Below are 23503 nucleotides of genomic sequence, written 5' to 3' on the forward strand. Positions count from 1 at the left end.
TTGGGTTGGTTCCAAGTCTGCTTTTATGAACAGTGCCACAAGAAACATATGTGTGCATGTGGCTTTATAGTAGAATGATATATAATCTTTTGGGTATATACCCAGTAGTGGGATTGCTGGATCAAATAGTATTTCTAGTTCCAGATCCTTGAGGGATCGCCACATTGTCTTCAACAATAGTTGAACTAATTTACACTCACACCAACAGTGTAAAAGCATCTTTATTTCTCTACATCCTCTACAGCATCTGTTGTTTCCTGACTTTTTAATGATCACCATCCTCACTAGCATGTGATGGTATCTCATTGTGGTTTTGATTTGCATTTCTCTGAAGACCAGGGATGATGAGCTTTTTTTCATATGTTTGCTGGCCGCATAAATGTCTTCTTTTGAGAAGTGTCTATTCACATCCTTCACCCACTTCTTGATGTGGATGTTTGTTTTTTTCTTGTAAATTTGTTTAAGTTTCTTGTAGATTCTGGATATTAGCCCTTTGTCAGATGGATAGATTGCAAAAATGTTCTCCCATTCTATAGGTTGCCCGTTCACTCTGATGATAGTTTATTTTGCTGTTCAGAAGCTCTTTAGTTTAATTAGATCCCATTTGTCAATGTTGGCTTTTGTTGCCATTTTTTTTTTATGTTTTAGTCATGAAGTCTTTGCCCATGCCTATGTCCTGAATGGTATTGCCTAGGTTTCCTTCTAGGGTTTTTATGGTTTTAAGTCATATGTTTAAGTCTTTAATGCATCTTGAGTTAATTTTTGTATAAGGTGTAAGAAAGGGGTCCAGTTTCAGTTTTCTGCATATGGTTAGCCATTTCTCCCAGCACCATTTATTAAATAGGGAATCCTTTCCCCATTGCTTGTTTTTGCCAGGTTTGTCAAAGATCAGATTGCTGTAGACGTGGGGCATTATTTCTGAGGCCTCTGTTCTGTTCCATTGGTCTATATATCTGTTTTGGTTCCAGTACCATGCTATTTTGGTTACTGTAGGCTTATAGTATACTTTGCAGCCAGGTAATGTGATGACTCCAGCTTTGGTCATTTTGCTTAGGATTGTCTTGGGTATCGAAGGTTTTTTTTGGTTCCATATGGAATTTAAAGTAGTTTTTCCCAATTCTGTGAAGAAAGTCAATGGTAGCTCATTGGGGATAGCATTGAATCTATAAATTACTTGGGCATTATGGCCATTTTCACAATATTGATTCTTTCTATCCATGAGCATGAAATGTTTTTCCATTTGTTTGTGTCCTCTCTTATTTCCTTGAGCAGTGGTTTCTACTTTTCCTTGAAGAGGTCCTTCACATCCCTTGTAAGCTGTATTCCTACGTATTTTATTCTCTTTGTAGCAATTGTGAACGGGAGTTCACTCATGATTTGGCTCTCTTTTTGTCTATTATTGGTGTATAAGAATGCTTGTGATTTTTGCATATTGATTTTGTATCCTGAGACTTTGCTGAAGTTGCTTATCAGCTTAAGGAGATTTTGGGCTGAGACAATGGGGTTTTCTAAGAATACAATCATGTTATCTACAAACAGAGACAATTTGACTTCCTCTTTTCCTAATTGAATACCCTTTATTTCTTTCTCTTGCCTGATTGCCCTGGCCAGAACTTCCAACACTATGTTGAATAGGAGTCATGAGAGAGGGCATCCTTTTCTTTGTGCCGGTTTTCCAAGGGAATGCTTCCAGCTTTTGCCCATTCAGTATGATATTGGCTCTGAGTTTGTCATAAATAGCTCTTATTATTTTGAGATATGTTCCATTAACACCTACTTTATTCAGAGTTTTTAGCATGAAAGGGTGTTGAATTTTATTGAAGGCCTTTTCTGCATCTATTGAGATAATCATGTGGTTTTTGTCATTGGTTCGGTTTAAGTGATGGATTACATTTATTGAATTGTGTATGATGAATCAGCCTTGCATCCCAGGGATGAAGCTGACTTGATTGTGGTAGATGAGCTTTTTGATGTACTGCTAGATTCAGTTTGCCAGTATTTTATTGAGGATTTTCACAACGATGTTCATCAAGGATATTGACTTGAAATTTTCTTTTTTTGTTGTGTCTGTGCCACGGTTTGGTATCAGGATGATGCTGGCCTCATAAAATGGATTAGAGAGGAGTTCCTCTTTATCTATTGTTTGGAATAGTTTCAGAAGGAATGGTACCAGCTCCTCTTTGTACCTCTGGTATAATTCGGCTGTGAATCCATCTAGTTCTGGGCTTTTCTTTTGTTGGTAGGCTATTAATTACTGCCTCAATTTCAGAACTTCTTCTTGGCCTATTCAGGGATTCAGCTTCTTCCAGGTTTGGTTTAGACTTGGGCGGGTTTATGTGTCCAGGAATTTTTCCATTTTTTCTACACTTCCTAGTTTATTTACGTAAAGGTGTTTATAAGTATTCTCTGATGGTAGTTTGTATTTTTGTGGGATCAGTAGTGATATCCCCTTTATCATTTTTTATTGTGTCTGTTCGACTCTTCTCTTTTCTTCTTTATTAGTCTGGCTAGCAGTCTATCTATTTTGTTAGCCTTTTCAAAAAACCAGCTCCTGGATTCATTTATTTCTTTGAAGGGCTTTTTGTGTGTCTCTGTCCCATTTAGTTCTGCTCTGATGTTAGTTATTTCATGTCTTCTGCTAGCTTTAGAATTTGTTTGCTCTTGCTTCTCTAGTTCTTTTAATTGTGATGTTAGGGTGGCAATTTTAGATCTTTCCTACTTTCTCCTTTGGGCATTTAGTGCTATAAATTTCCCTCTAAACACTGCTTTAGCTGTGTCCCAGAGATCCTGGTACATTGTGTCTTTTTTCTCACTGGTTTCAAATAACATATTTATTTCTGCTTTAATTTCTTTACCCCCTAGTCATTCAGGAGCAGGTTGTTCACTTTCCATGTAGTTGTGCAGTTTTGAGTGAGTTTCTTAATCCTGAGTTGTAATTTGATTGCACTGTGGTCTAAGAGACTGTTGGTTATAATTTCCATTCTTTTGCATTTTCTGAGGAGTGTTTTACTTCCAATTATTTGGTCAATTTTAGAATAAGTGCAATTTGATGCTGAGAAGAATGTATATTCTGTTGATTTGGGGTGGGGAGTTCTGTAGATGTCTATTAGGTCTACTTGGTCCAGAGCTGAGTTCAAGTCCTAAATATTCTTGTTAATTTTCTGTCTTGTTGATCTGTCAAATATTGACAGTGGGGTGTTAAAGTCTCCCAGTATTATGGTATAGGACTCTAAGTCTCTTTGTATGTCTCTAAGAACATGCTTTATTAATCTGGGTGCTCCCGTATTGGGTACATGTATATTTAGGATAGTTAGCTCTTCTTGGTACAAAGGTCCCTTTACGATTATGTAATGCCCTTCTTTGTCTTTTTTCATCTTTGTTGGCTTAAAGTCTGTTTTATCAGAGACTAGAATTGCAACTCCTGTTTTTTTTTTTTTTTTTTTTTTTTTTGCTTTACATGTGCTTGATAAATATTCTTCCATCCCTTTATTTTGAGCCTATGTGTGTCTTTGCATGTGCGATGGGTCTCCGGAATACAGCACACCAATGGGTCTTGGCTCTTTATTTAATTTGCCAGTCTGTGTCTTTTAATTGGGGCATTTAGCCCGTTTACATTTAAGGCTAATATTGCTATTTGTGAACTTGATCCTGATGAGCATTTTTTCAAATATTTGTTGGCCACTTGTCTATATTCTTTTGAGTAATGTCTGATCATGTCTCTTCATCATTTCTTAATGGGTTATTTGTTTATTAGTTGTTGACTTGCTTAAGTTCCTTATAGATTCTGGATATTATACCTTTATTGCATGCATGGTTTATGAATACTTTCCTCCCAATCTGTAGGTTGCCTGTTTATTCTGTTGATGGTTTATTTTGCTGTGCAAAAGGTCTTTAGTTTAATTAAGTCCCACTTGTCAATTTTTCATTTAGTTGCAATAGCTTTAGGGAGTTGACCATGTTTTTGGGGGGCTTGGGGGGACAAGGTCAATATAGAGAAGGGTATTTCTTAGGTTTTCATCTCGAATGTTTTATAGTTTGAGGTCTTACATTTTAAATATTTATCTATTTTGAGTTAGTTTTCGCTATGGTGAAAGATAAGTGTGTAGATTCTGTCTTACAAACATGGCTAGTGAATTATCCCAGCACCATGTATTGAATAGGGAGTCCTTCCCCCATTGCATATTTTTTTTGGCCTTGACAAAGATTAGATGGCTATATGTGTGTGGCTTTATTTCTGAGTTGTCTGATCTGTTCCATTGTCTATGTGTCCATTTTTGTACCAGTACCATGCTGTTTTGGTGACTGTAGCTTTTTAATATAGTTTTAAGTGGGGTACTGTGATATCTCTGAATGCTATTTGCTTAGCATTGCTTTGGCTATTCCGGTTCTTTTTAGGTTACATATGAATTTTAAAATAGTTTTTTTTTTTTTTTTTTTTTCCAATTCTTTGAAAATGTCTTTGGTAGTTTGGTAGGAATAGCGTTAAATCTGTAAACTGCTTTTGGATGCATGGCAATTTTATCAATACTGATTTTTCCAATCCACGAACACGGAATTTTTTTCAACTATTTGTACCACTTCTGGTTTCTTTCAGCAGTGCTTTGCAGTTCTCGTAGAGATCTTTCACCTCCTCGTTTAGCTGTATTCCTAAGTATTCCATTTTATTTGTGACTATTGTAAATGGGATTGTGTGAATCTCAACCAGGACATTATTATGCTACCGATTTACTACATCGATTTTGTATTCTGAAATCTTGCTAAAATCGTTTATCAGTTTTAGTAGGATTTTGGTGAAGTCTTTAGGGTTTTCTAAGCATAAGATCATATCATCAACAGAGAGACAGCTTGACTTCTTTTCCTATTTAGAAGCCTTTTCTTTCTCTTGTCTGATTGCTCTGGCTAGGACTTCCAGTACTATGTCAAACAGGAGTAGTGAGAGTGGGCACACTTTCCTTGTTTCAGATCTCAGGAAGAATGCTTCCAGCTTTTGCCCATTTAGTGTGCTATTGCCTGTGGGTTTGGTATAGATGGCTCTTATTATTTTGACGTATGTTCCTTGGATGCCTAGTCTGTTGGGAGTTAGTATAAAGAAGGGGTGTTGAATTATACCAAAAGTTATTTTTCTGCATCTATTGAGATGATCACATGGTTTTTACTTTTGTTTATGTGGTGAATCACATTAAATGATTTGCATATGTTGATCCAATCTTGCATCCCAGGAATAAACCCTACTTGATCACAATGAGTTAATTTTTGTTGTGCTGCTGGATTTGGTTTGCTAGAATTTTATTGAGGATTTCTGAGTTTATGTTAATCAGGGATATTGGTCTGAAGTTTTTATTTTCTGTCATGTCTCTGCCAGATTTTTGTATTACGGTGATGAAAGCTTCATAGAATGAGTTAGAGAGGAGTCCTTCCTCCTCCATTTTTTAGAATAATTTCAGTAGTATTGGTACCATCTCTTTTTGGTATGTCTGGTAGAATTTAGCTGTGAATCCATCTAGTCCAGGACATTTTTTGATTGGTAGGTTTCTTATTGCCAATTCCATCTCAGAGCTCAATATTGGGCTGTTCAAGGTTTCACTCTTTTCCTGATTCAATCTTGGGAGATGGTGTGTTTCCAGGAATACTTCTATTTTCTATATTTTTTTTAATTTGGGTGCATTCAGTTCTTCATAGTATCTGACAATCTTTCATATTTCCATTAAATAAGTTGTAATGTTATGTTTGTCTTTTCTGATTGTACTTATTTGAATCTACTCCTTCTTTTTTAACCTAGGTAGCACTCTAACTTATTTTTATTATTATTATTATACTTTAAGTTCTACGGTACATGTGCACAACGTGCAGGTTTCTTACATATGTATAATTGTGCCATATTGGTGTTCTGCACCCATCAACTCGTCAGAACCCATCAATTCGTAATTTACATCAGATATAACTCCCAATGCCATCCCTCCCCTCTCCCCACTCCCCATAATAGGCCCCGGTGTGTGATGTTCCCCTTCCAGAGTCCAAGTGATCTCATTGTTCAATTCCCACCTATGAGTGAGAACATGCAGTGTTTGGTTTTCTGTTTTTGCAATACTTTGCTGAGAATGATGGTTTCCAGCTGCATCCATGTCCCAACAAAGGACATAAACTCATCCATTTTTATGGCTGCATGGTATTCCATGGTGTATATGTGCCACATTTTCTTAATCCAGTGTGTCACTGATGGACATTTGGGTTGATTCCAAGTCTTTGCTATTGTGAATAGTGCCACAATAAACATATGTGTGCATGTGTTTCTACAGCAGCATGATTTATAATCCTTTGGGTACATACCGAGTAATGAGATAGCTGGGTCATATGGTATTTCTAGTTCTAGATCCTTGAGGAATCGCCATACCATTTTCCACAATGGATGAACTAGTTTACCATACCACCAACAGTGTAAAAGTGTTCCCGTTTCTCCACATCCTCTCCAGCACCTGTTGTTTCCTGACTTTTTAATGATTGCCATTCAAACTGGTGTGAGATGGTATCTCATTGTGGTTTTGATTTGCATTTCTCTGATGGCCAGTGATGATGAGCATTTTTCATGTGCCTGTTGGCTATATGCATGTCTTCTTTTGAGAAATGTCTATTCATTTCCTTTGCCCACTTTTTGATGGGGTTGTTTATTTCTCATAAATTTGTTTCAGTTCTTTGTAGGTTCTGGATATTAGCCCTTTGTCAGATGAGTAGATTGCAAAAATTTTCTCCCATTCTGTAGGTTGCCTGTTCACTCTGATAGTAGTTTCTTTTGCTGTGCAGAAGCTCTTTAGTCTAATTAGATCCCATTTGTCAATAATGGCTTTTGTTGCCGCTGCTTTTGGTGTTTTAGACATGAAGTCCTTGTCCATGCCTACATCCTGAATGGTATTACCTAGGTTTTCTTCTAGGGTTTTTATGGTTTTAGGTCTAACATTTAAATCTCTAATCTATCTTGAATTAATTTACGTATAAGGAGTAAGGAAAGGATCCAGTTTCAGCTTTCTACTTATGACAAGAAAATTTTCCCAGCACCATTTATTAAATAGAGAATAGTTTCCGCATTTCTTTTTTTGTAAGGTTTATCAAAGATCAGATGGCTGTAGATGTGTGGTATTATTTCCGAGGGCTCTGTTCTGTTACATGGGTCTATATCTTTGTTTTGGTACCAGTACCATGCTGTTTTGGTTACTGTAGCCTTGTAGTACAGTTTGAAGTTAAGTAGCGTGATGCCTCCAGCTTTGTTCTTTCGGCTTAGGATTGTCTTGGCAATGCGGGGTCTTTTTTGGTTCCATATGAACTTTAAAGCAGTTTTTTCCAATTCTGTGAAGAAACTCATTGGTAGCTTCATGGGGATGGCATTGAATCTATAGATTACCTTGGACACTATGGCCATTTTCACAATATTGAATCTTCCTATCCATGAGCATGCTATGTTCTTCCATTTGTTAGTGTCCTCCTTTATTTCACTGAGCAGTGGTTTGTAGTTCTCCTTGAAGAGGTCCTTTACATCCCTTGTAAGTTAGATTCCTAGGTATTTTATTCTCTTTGAAGCAATTGTGAATGGAAGTTCATTCATGATTTGGCTCTCTGTTTGTCTGTTACTGGTGTGTAAGAATGCTTGTGATTTTTGCACATTAATTTTGTATCCTGAGACTTTGCTGAAGTTGCTTATCAGCATAAGGAGATTTTGGGCTGAGGCGATGGGGTTTTCTAAATATACAATCATGTCATCTGCAAACAGGGACAATTTGACTTCTCCTTTTCCTAACTGAATATTCTTTAATTTTTTCTCTTCCCTGATTGCTCTAGCCAGAACTTCCAAAACAATGTTGAATAAGAGTGGTGAGAGAGGGCATCCCTGTCTTGTGCCAGTTTTCAAAGGGAATGCTTCCAGTTTTTGCCCATTCAGTATGATAATGGCTGTGGGTTTGTCATAAATAGCTCTTATTATTTTGAGATATGTTCCATCAATACTGAATTTATTGAGCGTTTTTAGCATGAAGGGCTGTATAATTTTGTCAAAGGCCTTTTTCTGCATCTATTATTAATCATGTGGTTTTTGTCTTTGGTTCTGTTTATATGCTGGATTACGCTTATTGATTTGTGTATGTTGAACCAGACTTGCATCCCAGGGATGAAGCCCACTTGATCATGGTGGATAAGCTTTTTGATGTGCTGTTGGATTCGGTTTGCCAGTATTTTATTGAGGATTTTTGCATCGATGTTCATCAGGGATATTGGTCTAAAATTCTCTTTTTTTATTGTGTCTCTGCCAGGCTTTGGTATCAGGATGATGTTGGCCTCATAAAATGAGTTAGGGAGGATTCCCTCTTTTTCTATTGATTGGAATAGTTGCAGAAGGAATGGTACCAGCTCCTTCTTGTACCTCTGGTAGAATTCGGCTGTGAATCCATCTGGTCCTGGACTCTTTTTGGTTGGTAGGCTATTAATTATTGCCTCAATTTCAGAGCCTGCTATTGGTCTATTCAGGGATTCAACTTCTTCCTGGTTTAGTCTTGGAAGAGTGTAAGTGTCCAGGAAATCATCCATTTCTTCTAGGTTTTCTAGTTTATTTGCACAGAGGTGTTTACAGTATTCTCTGATGGTAGTTTGTATTTCTGTGGGGTAGGTGGTGATATCTCCTTTATCATTTTTTACTGCGCCTATTTGATTCTTCTCTCTTTTCTTCTTTATTAGTCTTGCTAGCATTCTATCAATTTTGTTGATCTTTTCAAAAAACCGGCTCCTGTATTCATTGATTTTTTGTGTCTCTATCTCCTTCAGTTCTGCTCTGATCTTAGTTATGTCTTGTCTTCTGCTAGCTTTTGAATGTGTTTCCTCTTGCTTCTCTAGTTCTTTTCATTGTGATGTTAGGGTGTCAATTTTAGATGTTTCCATCTTTCTCTTGTGGGCATTTAGTGCTATAAATTTCCCTCTACACACTGTTTTAAATGTGTCCCAGAGATTCTGGTATGTTGTATCTTTGTTCTCATTGGTTTCAAAGAACATCTTTATTTCTGCCTTCATTTTGTTATGTACCCAGTAGTCATTCAGGAGCAGGTTGTTCAGTTTCCATGTAGTTGAGTGGTTTTGTTTGATTTTCTTAGTCCTGAATTCTGTTTGATTGCACTGTGTTCTGAGGGACAGTTTGTTATAATTTCTGTTCTTTTACATTTGCTGAGGAGTGCTTTACTTCCAACTATGTGGTCAATTTTCGAGAGACATCTGTTGTTATTCTGATGGGCTTCCCTTTGTGGGTAACCTGACCTTTCTCTCTGGCTGCCCTTAACATTTTTTCCTTCATTTCAACTTTGGTGAATTTTACAATTATGTGTGTTGAGTTGCTCTTCTCAAGGAGTATCTTTGTGGTGTTCTCTGTATTTCCTGAATTTGAATGTTGGCCTGCCTTACTAGGTTGGGGGAGTTCTCCTGGATGATATCCTGAAGAGGGTTTTCCAACTTGGTTCCATTTTCCCCCTCACTTTCAGGCACACCAATCAGATGTAGATTTGGTCTTTTCACGTAATCCCATATTTCTTGGAGGCTTTGTTCATTTCTTATTCCATTTTTTTCTCTAGACTTCTCTTCTCACTTCATTTCATTCATTTGATCTTCAATCATTGATACCCTTTCTTCCAGTTGATCGAGTCAGTTACTGAAGCTTGTGCATTTGTCACATATTTCTCGTGTCATGGTTTTTATCTCTGTCAGTTCGTTTGTGGCCTTCTCTGCATTGATTATTCTAGTTATCCATTCTTCCGTTCTTTTTTCAAGATTTTTAGTTTCTTTGCGCTGGATACGTAGTTCCTCCTTTAGCTCTGAGAAGTTTGATCGACTGAGGCCTTCTTCTCTCAACTCGTCAAAGTCATTCTCCGTCCAGTTTTGATCCATTGCTGGCGATGAGCTGCGTTCCTTTGCAGGGGGAGATGCACTCTGATTTTTTGAATTTTTTGAACTCCCAGCTTTTCTGCCCTGCTTTTTCCCCATCTTTGTGGTTTTATCTGCCTTTATTCTTTGATGCTGGTGACGTACTGAAGGGGTTTTGGTGTGGGTGTCCTTTCTGTTTGTTAGTTTTCCTTCTAACCCTCAGGAGCCTCAGCTGTAGGTCTGTCGGAGATTGCTTGAGGTCCTCTCCAGACCCTGTTTGCCTGGGTATCAGCAGCAGAGGCTGCAGAAGACAGAATATTGCTGAACACCGAGTGCTGCTGTCTGATTCTTGCTCTGCAAGTTTCATCTCAGGGGTGTACCCTGCCATGTGAGGTGTCAGTCTGCACCTAGTGGGGGATGTCCCCCAGTTAGGCTACTCAGGGGTCAGGGACCCACTTGAGCAGGCAGACTGCCCCCAGAGGTGGAGTCTAGAGACTGGCTGGCCTCCTTGAGCTGCTGTGGGCTCCACCCAGTTCGAGCTTCCCAGAGGCTTTGTTTACCTACTTAAGTCTCAGCAATGGCGAGCGCCCCTCCCCCAGCCTCGCTGCTGACTTGCAGTTAGATCTCAGACTGCTGTGCTAGCAATGAGGGTGGCTCCATGGGCATGGGTCCCTCCGGGCCAGGTGTGGGATATAATCTCCTGGTGTGCCATTTGCTAAGACCCTTGGTAAAGGGCAGTATTAGGGTGGGAGTTACCCGATTTCCCAGGTGTTGTGTGTCTCAGTTTCTAAAGGGATTCCCTTCTCCTTTGTGCTTCCCAGGTGAGGCAATGCCTTGCCCTGCTTCAGCTCTCGCTGGTCGGGCTGCACTAGCTGACCAGCACCGATTGTCCAGCACTCCCCAGTGAGATGAACCCAGTACCCTAGTTGAAAATGCAGAAATCACCTATCTTCTGTGTCACTCGCACTGGGAGCTGGAGGCTGGAGCTGTTCCTATTCGGCCATCTTGCTCACACCCCCTCAGTCTAACTTATTTTTGAAAAACAAACTCTTAATTTCATTTATCTTTTGTATAGAATTTTACATCTATATTTTACTAACTTCTTTAATTTTAGTTATTTATTTTCTTCTGCTGCTTTGGAATTGATTTTTTCTTATTATTGTAGTTCCCCTTAGTGTGATGTTATATGGTTAATTTGAGATCTTTCCAACTTCTTGAAGAAGGATTTAGTTCTATAAACTTTCCTGGTAACAATGCTTGAGTGGTGCCTTAATGACTTTGGTAAGATGTGTCACTATTTTCATTAATTTCAGAGATTTTTTTGTTTTCTTTTATTTCTGCCTTAATTTTGATGTTCACTTAAGAGTTATTAATCACTGTCTTTGATTTATGCCTTAATGTCAATGTCCACCTAGGAGTTTTTCATGAGAAAGTTGTTTAATATTCACATATTTGTGTAGTTTTGGGAGATCTCGATATTGATTTCTATTTTTATTTCACTCTGGTCCAAGAGTGTGCATGGTAAGATTTAATATTTTAATTTATTGAGACTTGAAGTATGTCTGACCATGTAGAGTATGCTCCATGTACAGATGAGTTGAATGTATATTCCATGGTTTTTGGGTGAGTATTTTGTAGATGTCTATTAAGTACAATTGGTCAAGTGTTGAGGTAAAGTCCTGAGTTTCTTTTGTTAGTTTTCTGCCTTGATGATCTGTCTAACACTGTCAGTGGGGTTTTGAAATCTCGTACTATTATTGTATAGCTGTCTACGATTTTTCTTGGTTCATGAAGATTTTTCTGTGAATCTGAGCACTCCAATATTGGGTGCATGCATATTTAAGATGGTTCAGTCTTCTTGTTGAATTAAAACCTTTATCATTATATAATGCCCTTCTTTGAACTTCCTGATAGTTGTTGGTTTAAGATCTGTTTTATCTGATAAAAAGAATAGCAACTACTGCTCTTGTTTCCTGTTTGCATGATAGATCTTCCTACATCCTTTCACTTTGAGCATGTGGGTATCATTACACATGAGATGGGCCTCTTAGAGAAAACAGATGGTTGGATCTTGTTTTTTCATCCAGCCTGACACTCTATTTTAATTGGGTCATGTGGCTCATTTACATTCAAATACATGTGATTTTATTCAAGTCATGCTATTAGCTGTTTGTTATATAGACTTGATTGCATAGTCGTTTTATAGTGCATGCAAGCTATCAGCTTGAGTGTTTCTGTGACAGGCGGTGTCATTCTTTTGAATCCATGTTTAGCACTTCCTTAAAGGCCTCATGTAAGGTTGGTCTAGTTGAAAAATATTCTCTCAGCGTTTTCGTGTCTGAGAAGAATTTTATTTCTCCTTCATTTATGAAGTTTATTTGCAAGGATATGAAATTCTTGGCTGGAATTTCTTGTCTTTAGTGATGCTGAAAATAGACCCCCAATATCTTCTCATTGTTAAGGTTTCTGCTGACAGATCTACTGCTTGCCTGATGGAGTTATCTCTGCATGTGACTTAACCCTTCTCTCTAGCTGCCTTTAAGATTTATTTATTTATTTATTATTTATTTTTGCATTGACCTTGATGAATCTGATTACTATGTTCCTTGGGGATGGTCATCTTACATAGTATGTGGCCACCATTATCTGTACCACTTTGATTTGCATGTCAACCTCTTCACCAAGACTGGTGTCAACTTCTTCACCTCAGATATATTTTCCAAGTTGATTATTCTCTCTCCTTCTCTCTTGAGAATGCTGATGAGTCATAGGCTTGGTTTTCTTATGTTATTCCATATTTCTTGGAGTTTTCTTTAATTTTATAATTTCTTTTTTCTTTATTTTTGTCTGACTAAGGTGATTTGAGAAAACAGTATTCAAGCTCTGGGATACTTTCCTCAGCTTGGTCTATTCTGCTGTTAATACTTCCAATTGTATTATGAAATTCTCGTAGTGAGTCTTTAAGTTCTAGAAGCTCTGTTTCATTGTTTCCTAAAATGTCCATTTTGTCTCCCATCTCTTGGGTCATTTTACTGGATTCTTTGGATTCCTTGGATTGGATTTCAACTTTCTCCTGAATCTCAGTAAGTTTCATTGATACTCACATCCTGAAGACTGTGCCATCTCAGTCATTTCAGACTGGTTAAAAACCATTTCTGGGGAGCTACTGGACTTATTTTGAGGTCAGTAGGGACACTTGGCTTTTTGGATTTCCAGAGTTCTTGCACTGATTTATTCTAATATTTGAGGATTGGTATTTCTGTAACTGTGGTGTAAGTTCAGTATAGTTAGTTGGCTATGTTTGTGGATCCTTTCAGAAGGCCAGTGTTCTGTATAGGATTTTTTTTTTAATGGAATTTTGCACTTCTTGCCCAGGTTGGAGTGCAATGGCACAGATCACTGCAACTTCCACCTCCTGGGTTCAAGTGATTCTCCTGCCTCAGCCTCCCAAGTAGCTGGGACTACAGACGCCCGCCACCATGCCCACATAATTTTTTTTTTTTTTTTGTAATTTTAGTAGAGACGTGGTTTCATCATGTTGGCCAGGCTGGTCTCAAACTCGTGACCTCAGGTGATCCACCCCCCTCAGCCTCCCAAAGTGCTGGGATTACAGGCATGAGCCACCGCACCTGGCCTCTGTAGGATCTTTATGTGTGTTCGAATTCTTGCACTTGGTTTCACAGGTGTATATATTAGCCGGATGACTGACTGGTGTTGTAGTTTGGGCTGCAGTCCAGTAGATGAAGCATTTAAGAGTAATGGCCAGTAGCTAGGTTAATACCAAGCTGTGTAGCTCTTTTGTATTTCCTTTAGCATGCGGGCATGCTATTGAGTTGGGAGAGGAGAAAGAGAGAGCACCTCCCTCACCAGATCTGTTCCTGGGATTTGGGAGTGCCCCTGTGATCAGTGGTGCTGCACTGGCATTTCTTTTGTTAGCTCTTCTGTACCACCAGCCCTCTCGGGCAGAGGTTGCAGCAGAGAGATATGCCACACTCTATGGACCCACCCTGTGGAGTCTCACCTGGCCCAGGAACCCATGCATCTCTCCTCTCTCAGTGTTCTGGAGTTGGGAACTCCTATCCAACTTCATTACTGTCCACAGATCTCTGCTCCTTACTCTCAAGCATCATGCTTTAGCTCTGGGTGCACCTAACTGTCCCATAGCTGGGATTCGGTTCTGCCTGTGCTAGGGAATCCAAGATGCTCCAGGCTAGCTAGGAAAGTACTCAGGTGCATCAACACACTGAGGCTGGGCTGCAAGGGCTGTTATGTGCACCTGCTCCTGCAAAGCAGCTAGGCATGGATGCTGGGAGAGGCTGACAGGCAGTAAAGCTTGCAGAGCAGATGCACCTCAGTCCCGTGAAGAAGCTGGCTCTGCTCTCTTCTGGGTCAGAGGTCACCTGGCCTGCACCTCCTCGGAGGAATGGAAAGCCCTGGGGATTGGTGCCTATGGCTACTCTCAGCTGGAGCTGCCCAGAGTACCAAAAGCTTCCAGGCTCCAAGCCCTCTGAAGGCCTGTCTCTGCCTCCTCTCTGTCAGATCTTGCTGCCAGCTCATATACCCATGGGCAACAAGGGGTCCCCTATAGCTAGGATCCCAGAGATTTCCGGTGAAGGTGAGGCCTCAGTTCCCTCACTGACCCCTTTCGTAGGAGCCATTTAAGGCCAGGTTTCAGTTATTGATTTTAAATCTTTTTTTTTAATATATACTAACTGAAAGCCATAAATTTCCCGCTAAATACTAATTTAGTTACATCCCATAATTTTGTTATATTATTATATTTTTTCTTTCAGTTCAAATGTTTCCTTGTGATTCATTTCTTTGACCTGTGGGTTATTTAAAAATACATCATTTACTTTCCAAATATTTGGGATTTTCATTTACTTTTGAGGCTAGCAGGAAGTTACAAAATAAGAACTGTATGACACAGAAAGCACAGGTCTTTATCAGAATCCAAGTTTGGCTTTAGCCAAACTACTTTAGGGTCATGAGCCTCAATTTTCTTATCTGAAAAATGAGATCAATAATACTATTCTTATAAGTTTGCTGTGAGGATTAATGGATACTGAGCATAGTGCCCCCATATGCCATACAGAGCTAACAGAGGATGACTATTATCATTTTTCCCAATGGAATTTGCTGAATATTTCCTCTCATTTCAAAACTGAGGAAGCAGCATGAATTAGTCCTTCACTTTTATAACATCCTTTTTAGTTTACAAGTTTAGAAAATGTAGCAACTTGTGAATTAAACTCATGTAGCCAAAAATAAAAGAATAGTACCTTGTAGCTGGAAAGCTTCCTTGACTGTCAAAGGAACCCCAAGGAAGGGCCATTTATTTTCCAGGGTGGCTTCATCTTTCTGCTTCTCTGCAAGCTTTTGATCTACAGCATGAGCCTCCTTCATTGCTTCCTCAAACCTAAGAAGAAATAAAACAATGCAAACTTTAACTACATAAACAAGTCATCCGACCAACTTTATTAAAAGAATACCCATATCAACATGTTAATATGTAATCAACATATTAAAGTTAATGTACTTGTCAAGAGCCTTATAAAGTTGACCATTTGAGCCAGTGATTCTCCTTTTAGGAATCCATCATAAGAACAGTAATCCAACCTAGTAAGAATTATCCATACAGAAAGCTGGTCATTGCATTATTATTTATATTAGAAAAACACATAAAATCTCCTTGTCTCCAAATAAATAATTATAGATATCTACAACAGACAACTGTTTGGCCAATAAAGGTGGTGTTGCGTAAAGGCCATAAACAGACACTTCTCAAAAGAAGTCATTTATGCAGCCAACAATCATGAAAAAAAGCTCAACATCACTGATCATTAGAGAAATTCAAATAAAAACCTAAATGAGATACCATCTCGCACCAGTCAGAATGGCAATATTAAAAATCAAGAAACAACAGATGCTGCCAAGGCTACAGAGGTAAAGGAACGCTTTTATACTGTTGGTGAGAATGCAAATTAGTTCAACCATTGTGAAAGACAATGTGACAATTCTTCAAAGACCTAGACCCAGAAATTCCATTTGATCCATCAATCCCATTATTGGGTATATACCCAAAGGAATATAAGTCATTCTATTATAAAGATACATGCACATATATGTTCATTGCACCACTATTCACAATAGTAAAGACATGGAATCAACCCAAATTCCCATAAATGATAGACTGGATAAAGAATATGTGGTACATCTACACCATGGAATGCTATGCAGCCATAAAAAGAAATGAGATCATATTCTTTCAGGGACATGGATGGAGCTGGAAGCCATTATCCTCAGCAAACTAATGCAGGAATAGAAAACCAAACACTGTATGTTCTCACTCATAAGTGGGAGCTGAAAAATGAGGATACATGGACACAGGGAGGGAAACAACTCACACTGGGGCCTCTCAGGGGTGAAAAGAGCATCAGAAAAAATAGCTAATGCATGCTGGACTTAACAATTAGGTGATGGATTGATAGGTGCAGAAAACCACTATGGTAAAAGTATACCTTTGTAACAAACCTGCACATCCTGCACATGTACCCCAGTACTTAAAGTAAAATAAAATAAAATAAAGTGATGTTTCCTAACAGTTTTACTGCCCTTTGGAAATTCCTATGATGTAATGTCATTTAATGTAAGTGAAAAGAGAAGGTTATAGCAGTATATTCTTATTATAACCTCAATCATGTGAAAATTGTAGGCAAAACATTAACAGTGAATAACTACTCTTTTGGTGCTATGATTATAGGTAATTTTTTGTTGTTTTTGCAAATGTTCTATAATGGACATAATTACAGCAATTTCCAGAATGAAATACAATAAGTCAATATGTCCAAAAGAACACAGTTTTAATCTATGTGGTAATACAATCACTAAAGTGTGCAATTCCTGTGTAATTTCTCAGTATCTCAAATATTAATTCTTGAAAATGAAATTTAAAATCCTCTACATAACCTTTCATGTGACTTAAAATAACTTTAATAAAATATCTTTGGGCTCACTGGAAATAGTAATTATGTTTATTGATTACTTCAAAAAATATACAAAGCATTAAAAAAAGAATATGATAATGTCTATGCTTTTAAGATGAATAAAAATTAAGGAACTCTCATTTCCTAGTTTTGTGAACTATGCAAGCTCTTTTATTTCACTGGATTTTAGTTGCTTCAATTGTAAATTGAGGACAATAGCGAGGATGCATTGGGAAAATGAATATAAAGAACTGTTGGAAGTTCCTAAAAAGGAGGATTTTTTACTGTTATGTGTATATGACAATATGCTAGAAATGGAGGAGACAGGAGTTATAGAGCATGCCAGCATAATGATGATAATGATATTTAATAATTAATGATATATGTCAGGTATTGGGCAATACTTCAAATATTGTACAGTCAGTTAATCCTGACACTCATGCGATGTCATAAACAACCCACAGAATGGGAGAAAGTATTTATAAACTATGCATCCAACAGAGATCTAAGATCCAGAATCTATAAGGAACTTAAACAATTAAACAAGCAAAAAACAAATAACCCCATTTAAAAGTGGGCAAAAGACATGAACAGACACTTCTCCAAAGAAGATAGACAAGCAGCCAAGAAATATATGAAAAAATGCTCATCATCACTAATCATCAGATAAATACAAATAAAAACCACAATTAGATATCCTCTCACACCAGTCAGAATGGCTATGATTAAAAAGTAAAAAAAAACAGATAGTGGTGAAGCTGCAGAGAAAAGAGAATGCTGATGGGAATGTAAATTAGTTCAGCCATAGTGGAAAACAGTTTGAAGATTTCTCAAATAAAACAGAATTACCATTTGACCCAGCAATCCCATTACTGGGTATATACCCAAAAGAAAATAAATAGTTTTACCAAAAAGACACATGCATTTGTATGTTCATCACTATGCTATCACCATAGCAAAGACATGGAATAAATCTAGATGCCCATCAATGGTGGACTGGATAAAGAAAATTGGTGTATATGCATCACAGAATACTACACAGCCATAGAAAGAATGAAATCATGTCCTTTGCAGCAACATGGATGCACCCAGAGGTCATTATCCTAAGCTAATTAACACAGGAACAAAAACCAAATATCACTTTGTTCTCATTCTCAGTGGGAGCTAAATACTGGCTACTCATGACCATAAAGATAGCAACAATAGACACTGGGGACTAATAGATGGGGAAGGGTGTGAGCGAAGAAAAGTTTCGAAAAACTGTTGGATACTATGCTCACTATCTGGGTGATGGGATCATTTGTATCCCAAACCTCAGTATCACACAATAGATTCATATAACAAACCTGCACATGTGCCCCTTGAATTTAAAATAAAAGTTGAAGGTCGGGCACGGTGGCTCAAGCCTGTAATCCCAGCACTCTGGGAGGCCAAGACGGGCGGATCACGAGGTCAGGAGATCGAGACCATCCTAGCTAACACAGTGAAACCCCGTCTCTACTAAAAAAAAATACAAAAACTAGCCGGGCGAGGTGGCAGGCGCCTGTAGTCCCAGATACTTGGGAGGCTGAGGCAGGAGAATGGCGTAAACCCGGGAGGCGGAGCTTGCAGTGAGCTGAGATCCGGCCACTGCACTCCAGCCTGGGCGACAGAGTGAGATTCCATCTCAACAAAAATAAATAAATAAATAAAAGTTGGAATTATATTTTTAAAATGTGGCTAATGCAATATGTTTAAAGTATTTTGACATATTTAGTTAAATAATATGTATTATTGAAATGAATTCCACCTGTTTCTTTTCACTTTTTAAAATACAGCTGCTAGAATATGTAAAATTGCATATTTGCCTCATAATTTATCTCTATTGAACAATATTAATCTAGAGAGAGAATGCATAGTCTTGTATCTCAGCTCCACTATTTACTGTGTCTTCTTTGGAAAGTTACTTAACCTTTCTGTATTTCAGTTTCCTCATCTGTATAATGGAGCTAAACATAATTACCTCATAAAATTGCTGATATTATTCAATTAGTTATTGCATTTGTAAAGTGCTACAATAGTACCTGGAACACTGTAACCATGCAACGGCTAACTATCACTGATATTACTATTTGTATTTCTTTATCCAGTCCACCATTGATGGGCATCTAGATTTATTCCATGTCCTTGTTGTCTGAGTACTACTGCCCCACCGATAGGGGTAAAAACTCTGCTGTCATAAAAACTTAGCTGTCATGCATATATCTCTATTGGTGGGCCAGCAGTACTCAGAGAACAAAGGCTATATATATGTACACACACATATATAGTACATATATATAGTATATATGTAGTATATATATATATACTCTGTGTGTATATATATATATATAATATGAGTGTGTGTATATATGCATATACACACAAGATGCTGCTAGTCTCGGTATATTGGACACCTGAGCCAAGTGAAACAAATAAAATTATCTCTTTCCCTAGAGGTTCAACTAAAAGAAAGAAGGACTGGGGTTGGCTAGAACACATTAATGGCAGGGCTCTAAAATGAAGGCCCACAAATCTCCCACTTTTGCGAGTCCAGAGTTATATCAGTCCCTGAACTTCCCAGGATCTAGCTGCTCAAATGTTTCATAATTTGTAAAATTGTGAGGATCTTTATGATTATTGGCCACACTACTACCTTTTTACACCCATAAGCCAGTAAAAGTACAATTCTATAGCAATGAAAAGAATCATTGTAAGCACAGCCATTTAGAAACTATAAACATTTCTGTGTGTCTATAGCTAGTTACAAGGTAGTGTCATTACCATTTGTAGAGCAAAGGCCAGCACTCTACATGCTACACATTCTGGGGGCCTTGCAGGTACATACTGTCTACCTGGGGAAAAGGACACTTTTTGCTTTGCTTATATCCCATCCCTCACACCTTGGCTGCACAAAAAGCAGCAGAAGGGTGTGAGCTTGAGGTTACCCACTTTCCAGAAATAAAAAAGCTTTCAGTTGCCAATTCAGAAGGAATTGGGAACCTAAGACCAATATTTCCAATAGGTACAAACTTGGAACCTCAGTAAAACACTCACATGCCTAAGACTGCTAGTTACTGAAAGCTTCTCTGGATGTGATCCTCATACAAGGCAAAAGGGCCTGTAGCCTTGTGTTTAGGAAACGTCAGGAAAGAAAACCTTGAGACACAGTGTCCCTGTCTGCAACCTGTCTGAGGAAAAGAGTACTCAGAGAGATAGATATCAGATGGGGTAGCAGCTGAAGGAGAAAGTCTGTGATTAGGAGGTGAAAATAACTCAAAAAGTTAGACTGAACTAGAAGGGACCCTTCAGATGAATAGCAAAAATACCCAAGTGGAGTAAAAAGGAAGTTACATGTGGGAGAATGGCACAAGATAAAGCTGAAAAACTAAGGTGTGCCAGATTACAAAGGGCCCTTACGTGGCATTCTAAGGAGTCTGGGTATTGAAATGTTTAAAGCAGGAAAGGGGCATAATCTCTTCAGTGATTTACAGATATCCTTTGGCTTTTGCGAAATAAAAAAGTATGGGGAAGGGAGGGCAAAACTAGAAACACAAAGATTACTGCAGGGGCGGAGCAAGATGGCCGAATAGGAACAGCTCCAGTCTCCAACTCCCAGCGCCAGTAACACAGAAGACCGGTGATTTCTGCATTTTCAACTGAGATACTGGGGTCATCTCTCTAGGGAGTGCCGGACAATCGGTGCTGGTCAGCTGCTGCAGCCTGACCAGCGTGAGCTGAAGCAGGGCGAGGCATCGCCTCCCTGGAAGCGCAAGGGGGAAGGAAATCCGTTTTCCTAGCCAGGGGAACGGAGACACATAACACCTGGAAAATCGGGTAACTCCCACCCCAATACTGCGCTTTAAGGAAACAGGCACACCAGGAAAATATATCCCACACCTGGCCGGGAGGGTCCCACGCCACGGAGCCTCCCTCACTGCTAACACAGCAGTCTGCGGCGATCTATCCGCAAGGTAGCAGCGAGGCTGGGGGAGGGGGCCCGCCATTGCTGAGGCTTAAGTAGGTAAACAAAGCCACTGGGAAGGTCGAACTGGGTGGAGCTCACAGCAGCTCAAGGAAACCTGCCTGTCTCTGTAGACTCCACCTCTGGGGACAGCCCACAGCTGAGGTCCAATAGGGAAAGCAGCGGGGACCGGTGCAGAGGCGAACGACTCTGTCTGACAGCTTTGGGGAGAGCCGTGGATCTCCCAAGGCAGAGGTTGAGATCCGAGAACGGACAGACTGCCTGCTAGGTGGGTCCCTGACCCCTGAGTAGCCTAGCTGGGAGACATCCCCCACTAGGGGCAGTCTGACACCCCACACCTCACAGGGTGGAGTCATCCCTGAGAGGAAACTTCCAAAGGAAGAATCAGACAGATACACTCGCTGTTCAGCAATATTCTATCTTCAGCAACCTCTGCTGCTGATACCCAGGCAAACAGGGTCTGGAGTGGACCTCAAGCAATCTCCAACAGACCAACAGACAGTCCTTCTGAGTGTCAGACGGAAAACTATCAAACAGGAAGGACACCTATACCAAAACCCCATCAGTACGTCACCATCATCAAAGACCAGAGACAGATAAAACCACAAAGATGGGGAAAAAGCAGGGCAGAAAAGCTGGAAATTCAAAAAATAAGAGCGCATCTCCCCCTGCAAAGGAGCGCAGCCCATCGCCAGCAACGGATCAAAGCTGGTCAGAGAATGACTTTGACGAGATGAGAGAAGAAGGCTTCAGCCCATCAAACTTCTCAGAGCTAAAGGAGGAATTACGTACCCAGGCAAAGAAACTAAAAATCTTGAAAAAAGAGTGGAAGAATTGACAGCTAGACTAATTAATGCAGAGAAGATCATAAACGAAATGACAGAGATGAAAACCATGACACGAGAAATACGTGACAAATGCACAAGCTTCAGTAACCGACTCGATCAACTGGAAGAAAGAGTATCAGCGATTGAGGATCAAATGAATGAAATGAAGCGAGAAGAGAAACCAAAAGAAAAAAGAAGAAAAAGAAAGGAACAAAGCCTGCAAGAAGTATGGGATTATGTAAAAAGACCAAATCTACGTCTGATTGGGGTGCCTGAAAGTGAGGGGGAAAATGGAACCAAGTTGGAAAACACTCTTCAGGATATCATCCAGGAGAACTTCCCCAACCTAGTAGGGCAGGCCAACATTCAAATTCAGGAAATACAGAGAACGCCACAAAGATACTCCTCCAGAAGAGCAACTCCAAGACACATAATTGCCAGATTCACCAAAGTGGAATGAAGGAAAAAATCTTAAGGGCAGCCAGAGAGAAAGGTCGGGTTACCCACAAAGGGAAGCCCATCAGAATAACAGCAGACCTCTCGGCAGAAACTCTACAAGCCAGAAGAGAGTGGGGGCCAATATTCAACATTCTTAAAGACAATAATTTTCAACCCAGAATTTCATATCCAGCCAAACTAAGCTTCATCAGTGAAGGAGAAATAAAATCCTTTACAGATAAGCAAATGCTTAGAGATTTTGTCACCACCAGGCCTGCCTTACAAGAGACCCTGAAGGAAGCCCTAAACATGGAAAGGAACAACGGTACCAGCCATTGCAAAAACATGCCAAAATGTAAAGACCATCGAGGCTAGGAAGAAACTGCATCAACTAATGAGCAAAATAACCAGTTAATATCATAATGACAGGATCAAGTTCACACATAACAATATTAACCTTAAATGTCAATGGACTAAATGCTCCAATTAAAAGACACAGACTGGCAAACTGGATAAAGAGTCAAGACCATCAGTCTGCTGTATTCAGGAGACCCATCTCACATGCAGAGACATACATAGGCTCAAAATAAAGGGATGGAGGAAGATCTACCAAGCAAATGGAGAACACAAAAAAGCAGGGGTTGCAATCCTAGTCTCTGATAAAACAACTTTAAACCATCAAAGATCAAAAGAGACAAAGAAGGACATTACATAATGGTAAAGGGATCAATTCAACAAGAAGAGCTAACTCTCCTAAATATATATGCACCCAATACAGGAGCACCCAGATTCATAAAGCAAGTCCTTAGAGACTTACAAAAAGACTTAGACTCCCATACAATAATAATGGGAGACTTCAACACTCCACTGTCAACAATAGACAGATCAACAAGACAGAAAGTTAACAAGGATATCCAGGAATTGAACTCATCTCTGCACCAAGCAGACCTAATAGACATCTATAGAACTCTCCACCCCAAATCAACAGAATATACATTCTTCTCAGCACCACATCGCACTTATTCCAAAATTGACCCATAATTGGAAGTAAAGCACTCCTCAGCAAATGTACAAGAACAGAAATTATAACAAACTGTCTCTCAGACTACAGTGCAATCAAACTAGAACTCAGGACTAAGAAACTCAATCTAAACCGCTTAACTACATGGAAACTGAACAACCTGCTCCTGAATGACTACTGGGTACATAACGAAATGAAAGCAGAAATAAAGATGTTCTTTGAAACCAATGAGAACAAAGATACAACATACCAGAATCTCTGGGACACATTGAAAGCAGTGTGTAGAGGGAAATTTATAGCACTAAATGCCCACAAGAGAAAGCAGGAAAGATCTAAAATGACA

General features: G+C 39.1%; 1 protein-coding gene across 4 annotated transcripts in view; it reads right to left on the bottom strand.

The window, feature by feature from the left end:
• FAAH2 (fatty acid amide hydrolase 2) overlaps positions 1–23503 on the bottom strand; it is a 242356-nt gene that overhangs the window by 195000 nt on the left and 23853 nt on the right. For all 4 annotated transcript variants that reach the window (XM_033201025.1, XM_033201024.1, XM_033201023.1 and 1 more), the window contains exon 3: positions 15168–15304. In XM_033201025.1, the coding sequence (XP_033056916.1) occupies positions 15168–15304 (137 nt within the window). The remainder of the gene's footprint in view (positions 1–15167; positions 15305–23503) is intronic.

Source organism: Trachypithecus francoisi, unplaced genomic scaffold, assembly GCF_009764315.1.
Source record: "Trachypithecus francoisi isolate TF-2019V2 unplaced genomic scaffold, Tfra_2.0 Lachesis_group6, whole genome shotgun sequence".
Taxonomy (NCBI): domain Eukaryota; kingdom Metazoa; phylum Chordata; class Mammalia; order Primates; family Cercopithecidae; genus Trachypithecus; species Trachypithecus francoisi.